Raw genomic sequence first — 9,359 nt, forward strand, 5'->3', positions numbered from 1 at the left:
TAGAAGAAAGATCACCTTGTTATTAATTTATTGGAGAGTTTACAATAAGTTCTGGAAAAGAAACTATTAACATAAATTATTACACTTTAGAAGTTGGCATTGCCAGATTAGCTCCAGTGCCGCTTGGCAAATCCTTCCATTGCTGAGTGACTGTTTTGATTTGGGTGAAAAAATTAACTCCAGCCTTGCCTGAAAATTAAATAATAAAAAAATCAATTAAATACAAGTCACCACTACAGTGAAAGAAAAAAAAAATGTAGTTACAGATCAAAGAAAGGAAGATATTTTACCGTAGAAATTGAGATCGCCTGCAAAAGATGCCTTAGAGCCAGTAAATGAGAAGAACGGCAAAGGAACTGGGATAGGAACATTGATGCCAACCTGAGTCAAAACAGAAAAAAGTTGAGAATTATGTATTCCACTTAAGCACTGGCAGTGGCAAAACTATAGTTTGAGAAACCAATACAGCTCAGTAATTTTATCAAATCATGCGAAGTTCTAAATCTTTCCATCATATATAATAACACAAATGTGGTGAAAGTGGTTCATAGAGTTGATGAAGTCACTCTTACCTGGCCAGCTTCAATTTCAGTTTGAAATTTCCTTGCAGCTACACCAGATGTAGTAAATATAGAAGCCCCATTGCCATATCTGTTCCAGAAGTATAAGTCACATACAAATCACATGTAATACTTCTTTAAGAGAATTAGAAAAAATATGGTATTATATACAACAAGAGAAGAAAATTTAAGGAAGTACTTGTTTCTGTTAACAATATTTATGGCCTCTTCGAAACTGTCAGCCTGATGTTGAGAGGGACAGAAAAATTGTATGTTAATATCTCCATACTAGGCAATCAAAAACCTGATTGATAAAAACAATGGAGTAATGAACACACCTCCATGCAAATAAGAACTGGGCCAAAAATTTCCTCCTGCAAATGCGGAGGTAGAAAAACGTCAGCATTGTTCTGATGTCAGAGTTCTACTCTTTTTATCCAATGGGAATAACATGGCTCTTTTGACAACATATGGGAAAAAAAGGATTAAATGAAAGGGGATACCTTGTAGCACTCCATGTTGGCTGTGACATCTGATAAAATGGTGGGGCCAATAAAATTCCCATGCTCATATCCTGGGACCTATTTGTCAATCATGAATAAATTGATTAGTAGACCAGTTTCTGAAATGCTGAAATTAAACAAATGGGGAACCACCACCTTGTCAAGCACCAATTATCACTCTTGAGAAAGAAATGCATATACCAGGGGTTTTTTTAGGTTTCACATGACCAAAACAGTTGCAATTTTTATGTTTATAGAAATTAATTTAAGGGAGTGAAAGATGTACTAAATTACCCACCCAAATCTAATACTTAAACTTACTCAGACAGATATGCAGTGAAATTGCCCAAGTTCATAGAGGCCCATAAACTTACATTCATGTCTAACTGTGTGCTTAATTGTCAGAGGCAATTCAAATTGATATTAAGCTAAACAAGTCTGAATTGTAGAGGGGCTTCCTCAAAGTCATATTTAAGTTGTTAAGCTTGTATAGATACCAACTTTTTTTTTTTTTTTTGATTAGTAATAAAAAATTTTATTCAAATGTTAAAATAGAGTCACCCAAGTATACGCAACATATACAGTTCGGGATCAAAAGATACCAACAATTTGTACTGTTTTAATGTGTTTCCTATGCATAAAAGTTCCTTCAATCACCTACCAAATCAAATCTTATGCATCCAATTGCTTCTTTCATTCACCACAATTCCTGCTTCTTACTATTTCCAGCTATGATGCAAAGTACATATACCATGCTTCTTGCATAACACAAGTTATCATCCACTATTCATTACAGAAGCTACAAAAAATTCTGGTACGACACACAGAAAGACAGTAGAATGTTAAAGATACCAAAACGTACCACTATATCTCTCCCATCAAGGACCAGTCTGGCACCACTTTCAACACCACTTTGAATTAATCTGTGTATTCGTTCCTTTGCCTGTAAACACAAGTAAAATTTAAAGGTAATCCAGTCTGAAACCCACTGAAGACTGATTCAAACGTAGACCAAGAAGTGCCAATAAGCTGCTACTCATACAGCTAAATGGAATTTTTCATAATGATGCAAAACAAATAATGGAAAGTAAGGAAGTTTTCAGCTTCACTTGTTACCAGAATTAGCTCTCTGAAGTTGGTAAAAATTTGGAAATTGTGTACGTACCTGTTTGCTAATTACTGGACCAAGGTCTGCATCAGGTTCTGTTCCAGCATTTACTTTAAGAGCTTTGGCACGTTCCACTAGTTTATTCTCCCTGAACAGGTTCAAATGAATTATTTTTGAAGGTTTAGACTAAAATATACCCATGTAAATCAACAGACTTAAAGTCATGAAAGAACCTGCTTTAAATGGAAGGTCAAAATGTGTAGAATACCTATTCAAGACAACATCTCTACAGGTATGAAATCTGTCTCTGACAGGTTCGCTATAAGTCACATACTGAGACACATGTTTGTAAAAGTTGAGGAAAAGAATCATAGTTCATTGAATATTTATTAGGTTAATTTTCATTTATTTTTCTACCACGTAGATGCCATAAAAATGAGATAGGTATTATGCCTAACATACTAGCAAATTCAATTATCCTTCTCCAGAAAAGAAGAAATTGAACTGGAAGCTTTAGCAGCTTACTCATCTTTGTCTCCTTTGGATGTAAGATGAATTTGAAAGCTATATATACATGCAAATTTAACACATATTCAACCTTACATTTATAACATTAATGTCACATTCACATACATCAGAAAATCAAATATCTTCATTATCCTCAATGGGTACATTTTGTGAACACCCTCCAGGTCTAGATATTAAGATTTTGTCTTCTTCCAGAGAAATTTTATAATTGTTAGGACTCCTTTAGAAAACTTAATTCACTGCAGGATGAGGACATGTTATGACAGGGAGTGTTTAAAATAATGGAGAGAAGAAATCTTCACTTTATAAGACCAAGGAAACATAGAACTGGATGGTAAAAGGATAATAATAGCCTAATATCAGAATAGGAGTGGGTAAAATGGGAGAATGCAAAAGGAAATCACAGAATCCAAAATTAGAATGGGTAACAGGTGAGAATACAAAATCAGATTAGAAACCTCGCAAACTGATCAAGGATGGTTTGAAGATAAAAGTAGAGCAATTTGGCTAAGTTAAGAAGATGAGAGTAGATGAAGCATTTCAATTTCTTATAGGTACATGCACTTCTGAAGGTCAAAACTCGATTTAGAAAACTTCTATATCCACTACCTTCAGTATAACAAACATGACATGGAACCTCCGACTTCCAGGATAGGAGAATAAAAGATAGACTAATATTAAAGGCATAAAAATGAACAAATAGAATGCACCAGGAAACAAAGCATATTACCATGACTTTAAGCCTCCAACAAAAACAACTGTGCTGAGTGCCATGCACCTTTGTCCAGCAGCACCAAAACCAGCAGCAACTAGAGCATTTAAAGTAGCATCCTCATTTGCGTCAGGCATGACAATTGCATGATTTTTTGCCCCCATATTGGACTGAAGATAATAGTTAACAAAATAGTGAGTTCAATTCAACTTTAGCCGTTGCATGCATATAAAAGAAACCACATTACTCATAAGAGGAATGGAATACTTTTTGCCAAAGTAGAAATGATGCTTACCTGAACACGCTTCCCTTTAGCTGATGCTCTTCCATATATGTGCATTCCAGCCTTTGATAAAAGAATAAGAATATCATGTGAGAATATGGCTAAGAGTCTAAGATACATTGAGTTACAAATTATAGATGATAAATAAGCTCCAATGACAACAAAACTATGATGAATAGAGCCAAGCTGACCATCTATTCTATTTCACCTATACAATGGAGGAACATAAACAATTTTTTTTAAAATAAATCTCAGACTGAATTTAAACGACTGTGTATGAACACCATCATGATGCAGGCCATGCAAAAGTATCAATAGTGTCCTAATTGCCAATTTTTGGGACATACTAGCTTATATTAAGGTGGTCAGTGGAAAATATCAATGTTAAGAAAAAACAATGTGAGAGTTTTTTTATATATATTATTATTATTTTTTAATTGGTAAAGTATACACACACCCGCTGTCTTGACCCATTACTTCATTCCCAACCCTCTTTTAACAAGTGAGTAGATGCCATTTGTGATACAGCTTGTTGACACAACTCACAACAACATGAGAACGAAGAAAGCTACAATTTTCATAACAAAATTATCTTTAAAGAGAAAATAAACCTAGAACAAACAACTCATAAAGGCAAAAGCTACATTTTCCCAACAGATTATAATTACTCTTTCCAATTTAAAACTAAAACATTTAAAATCTCAATGGAAATTAAACCCAGTTTCGAAGTCATGCTGAGAGTTGTCCTATACATCATGCAGACCTTAAAAGATTGAGTTCAGTTACTGGAGCTGACTGAAATTGTAGGTCAGCAAATCAAGGGCTGACTATTTGGTTATGTAGTCACAGAAGGAATCTTTCATCACTTGGACAAGAAACGAAATGACAGATAAGTATTTGTTTCTACTTATAAGAACTACTTTGTAAGCCTAAACTGTTCAAATTTTAAAGACACATAACAGGATCACAAAGGGTACAGACTATGAAAAAAAAAAAAATATATATATATATATATATATAGAAATTGGATTCATGAAATTAATGTTCTGAGATAACTTACAGTATTAGAACCAACAAATGATACAGCTCTGATATCTTCATCATCACAAATAGCATTAACAATATCCTGCCATAAAATGAAGGATACTAAGAAAACCAATTCTTTAAGAGATGCAACATTTAGTGACATCAAATCACCAAAGCATTGCAAGTTTGTCTTCCAAAAAAAAAATATATATCATTTAACCAGATTAGTTTAAAAAAAAAAAGATTCATACTGCATAAGCTGTATGTCATAGACCCATCAGATAGTAAACTCATTAAAATCATAACTTTATATCTTTATCATTTTAAAAGTAACAGATCAATAAAAGATCCCACATGAGTCCTTGAGTGCATTAATATATGGACAATTATCGGGATCCAATAGCTAGTAACAATCATTAAAGTAAAGAGCATACATTGGTGCCATGCACAATATTTAAGACACCATTAGGCAAACCAGCCTCCATTGCCAACTCTGCAAGCAGTATAGAAGCCCCTGGAAAAAAAATATACAAATCACTTCCAAGTAGAAGCACAAAAATTCAATTTTTTTTCCACACATAACAACAAAAATACGAAAAAATATATATTGACATGGAAAGGTAACCTCAATTAACATGCACACTAATTTAATTATAACCTCATATATGGAATGAAAAAAGATAGCAATGCATAATTCACACATTAGGTCAGGGTGAAAAAAGATAGCAATGCATAATTCACACATGCATAACCTCATCACAGCAGTTACGGCTTCAATAACTAGCCCTGTGGAAAGAACTAAGAACAAAGGGTGGAGATGATCAATTACTCTATGATACTTATCAAAAAAAAAGATGATCAACTACTCTATGAAACTGGTGCTATGCTAGAAGCTATGGATCCTTCTGAACATATCCATCTCTGTAATTAAGACAAGGTTCACTTGCATAATTACTCTAGCTTGCCTTAAGAAATTCAGCTAGTAGAATATTCTTCCTTCAATTTTGGAAACCCAACTTCACTTAACAAAAAAAAGGCCTGAAAATTATTAATTGCTTTCTTGATAACAGTATGCATTTGATTTTTAGCAAACAAGCAAAGATTATATAATGGCAGTTTTAGATCTATAAAGTCAAACAGCTATATGGCTCAACAAATCCAATATCAAGCATCTAAAAAATTAATTCATCAATGAAAACTTGGTCACAACTCCGGCATATTCTACAATCCTCAATCCCAGGTGCTTCACAAACCTATGCAGGCAGGCTCATGTGCTATAAGCACTAACACAACAGAATAAGTCCTTTTGCATAGATCCAAGGGCGAAGAAAATTTTGAATCCTTTTTCTAGGATTATATAGTTCATAGTATCATGAAGAAGATAATGCTCAATGGCTACACTACCAAGAAGATGATCAGAATTACCTGGATCTTTTTCAGATGGCTTTAATATAAAGGTATTCCCACATGTAACTGCAACTGGGAACATCTGCAAAATTATCATAAAACCAACACTTAGAAATTATCTTCTTCTTAGGAGAAATGAATAGCTACTATTTAAGCACCGTAAAAACTAATTAAAGAAGACCCAGAAAAAGTACAATTAAAAATAAATAAATAAATAATATAAAAACCAGTGATTTTATGCTTTTGAGAAATAACAACTTAAGGCAAATAGTGTTTTTTTGTTTTTTGCAGAAGCAAAATAAAATACAGAGCACCTAATTTTTTTCCTGCTTTTTGGGAAAATGTGTTAATGGCAATCAAAATTGAAAAGAAAAAAACTTTACCATGGATCTATTGCGTTCTGTTATGGAAGATGTTAGAGTCAAGCTTGGTGAATGGAAAAAAAAAATAAAAAGACATCTAAACAGGAGCTGTGTCCATTGGTGCATGGCTGACTGTTTCAAAAATGATTAAACTAGTGTACTTTAGCTTCAATTTGCAGCTGTTTGAGTTCATTTTATGCTTGTTGCATAAAAATCTTTCCCTTTGTTTTGAGAAAAATCTCATTCAGTTATGCATTCTCGTGCAAGAGAAAGAGAGAGAGAGAGAGTGTGTTTGACCAGATTTCACTCTAACAAAATGCTTTCTCCATCTTAATCACAACTTTGCTGGTTGAATTTCTCAACCTAATTCAACCATATGGTAACTGTCATAACAAGCCTATGATTTCAAATAAGCAATGCAGTCTACACCATAGAGCAAAACTATAATCAATGATTATGGGAAATGGAAAGGACCAGTCTTAAAAGTAAGTAACAGGGAGTAAAAATATAGCAGGCTTACCCATAAGGGAATCATTGCTGGAAAGTTGAAGGGACAAATCCCAGCACATACGCCAAGTGGCTCTCTAATGCTGTAAGTATCAATTCCTTTTGATACATTGGAAACATACTCCCCCATTTGCAGAGTTGCCATTCCACAAGCATGTTCAACCACCTCTACAAGAGGAAAACAAAGACAGCAAAGAGGTCCATCATCACTAAGTGACTACAAAAAGAGAAAAGAGCAAAGTGCAAAGAAAACACACTAACCTAGCCCACGGAACACATCCCCTTGGGCATCCTTCAATGTCTTTCCCTGTTCAGTTGTGATGTTTAAGGCAAGCTTATCCTGGAACAACAACAGAGTGATCCAAATTTGTCAATCAACTGATTTTGAGAAACCAAATATACCAATGACTCTGACAGACTTACAATGTCTCTCCGGATAAGCTCTTGAAGCTTGAACATGATACGCTGACGGGCTGTAACTGGGGTGTTACGCCATGATAGAAAAGCCTGCTTTGCTGAAGATACTGCAGCTTTAAACTCTTCATTTGTAGTCAGTGGAACTTGTGAAACAACTTCTTGTGTTGCCTATTACCAAATCAGAAATCAATCAGACCCCCACCAAAAAGCAAAATATTGCGCTTATAATTCTGTAGTAAATGTAAAAGTAAGCAGTATGGTGCATCTTAAGATCCTTACAGGGTTTATAACATCAATGGAAGCTAGAGATTGCGAATCAACAAATGCGCCTCCAATAAGATTGGGAACCCTCTGATAACATAAGACCAGTAAAACAAAATCAGAAAATAGCATATATTAAATTCTAGAAGCATCAACACTGACTGGCTGTGTTTTGTTGGACAAATACATTCTACAATTCTGTGAAAATTCTAATTCCTTAGCTTCACTGTGATATTGCTAATTAGATCTCTAAAATAAAAAAATAAAAAAACAAACAAACAAACAAACAAAGAAAATTGTAAATTTATTGGTCCAAAAAGTAAAATCAAATCTTTAATCTTTAATCAGATTTTATGCAACCCAAATACCATTTCCCATGAACTCCTTTTGATTCATTTCCACAAAAATTACAGGGTTTTTTTTTTTTATTTAAAATAAAAACTTCCATTAACACTCCATTTGATAGCTAAACTTAACATTCTATAAGCATAATTTAATTTTTAAAAAAGAAAATACAATCCCAAGCAAAGTTACATGTGTGTATGTATATATATATATATATATATATATGTATGTATGTTTTAAGAATACCAGAGGGTTAGGTTGCTTAGAAGAGGGCTCCGTGGCCGTAGAGAAATGGGTGTTTCTCAAAGCGAAGATTTGAGGCCTTAAACTCAAAGCCTTCAAGTTCAAATTCCTCACTGCAACAACAATCAAAATTATATTTTCTAAACTACCAACACCAATACCACCAAAAAAAAAAAACAAATTGAATTGGTAATAAAAATGAAATTCGATTTATGAAATCAACCTCGTTGAATCGAAAACTGCAACATTTTTTACTTCGAGGATGTTGATGATGATTATGTTCGGATAGTCTATGAGCTGTGACTCAGCAGTCAGCAGACTCAGCACTAAACTCTCTCAGCTTTTGTAGTGCAATTGGCCTGGCCCATATAATACTATATCTTATATATTTTATAATATATAGTTACTTAATATAGTTATTATTTACTTATTACAACAATTGGAGAGATTCTCTCAAAAAAAAAAAAAAACAAAACAAAACAAAAAAAACAATTGGGTAGATGATTTGAACCTAGACGTATTTCTTAAAAACACGTTAAAGAAGTCTATAGAATTAAAACCTCTTGGCATAAATTCAATGTAATTCACACATTTAATTCACTCATATACAATAAAATAAAATAAAATAAAAATTAAGGAGAATTGAAAAAAAAAAAAAAAAAAAGTGGGGGGAGGGGGAACAAATAGGGTAAGAAAATGATACCATTCCTTGAATCTTTTTCATTTTCTGACTTCGATCTTATTTGGTCCTTAGTTCCTTACTTTTGATCCCATAAGACCAGATATACAAGAACAGCAATTACTCCAATAACCTTGAAAGTAGTTATAATACAATGTTTGTTATTTAAAATATTTTACTTACAATTTTCATAACAAATAAATCAAAATCACATACAACAATCAAAATCATATGAGCAATAAAAAATAAAAAAAAACAACAACAACAACAACAACACTAAGAGAATTACCTTGTAGGAAAAGAGAAAAGACTACTCCTTCCTCTAAGAGAGAAAAAAGAGGTTTATTTATTCATTTAGATAAAACAGAAGGAAGAGACACAATTATTTATATTTGATTTTGTCAACTGAGTGTCTATT

At 33.2% G+C, this 9,359-nt stretch overlaps 1 protein-coding gene across 1 annotated transcript; it reads right to left on the minus strand.

Annotated features, from left to right (window-relative positions):
* Positions 1-8,630, minus strand: LOC115968639 (methylmalonate-semialdehyde dehydrogenase [acylating], mitochondrial). The gene is made up of 19 exons (XM_031088079.1): positions 8,486-8,630; positions 8,266-8,375; positions 7,693-7,764; positions 7,420-7,581; positions 7,258-7,336; positions 7,010-7,164; positions 6,146-6,209; positions 5,155-5,234; positions 4,755-4,820; positions 3,707-3,757; positions 3,430-3,581; positions 2,229-2,319; positions 1,926-2,006; positions 1,064-1,141; positions 899-934; positions 760-803; positions 573-651; positions 291-381; positions 1-189 (listed from the first exon to the last, which is right to left on the minus strand). Exons 1-19 carry the CDS (start codon positions 8,508-8,510, stop codon positions 80-82), a joined length of 1,626 nt encoding a protein of 541 aa, XP_030943939.1. The 5' UTR covers positions 8,511-8,630; the 3' UTR covers positions 1-79.
* Between the last annotated feature and the right edge of the window lie 729 nt (positions 8,631-9,359).

Source organism: Quercus lobata, chromosome 11 (genome assembly GCF_001633185.2).
Source record: "Quercus lobata isolate SW786 chromosome 11, ValleyOak3.0 Primary Assembly, whole genome shotgun sequence".
In the NCBI taxonomy this organism is placed as follows: domain Eukaryota; kingdom Viridiplantae; phylum Streptophyta; class Magnoliopsida; order Fagales; family Fagaceae; genus Quercus; species Quercus lobata.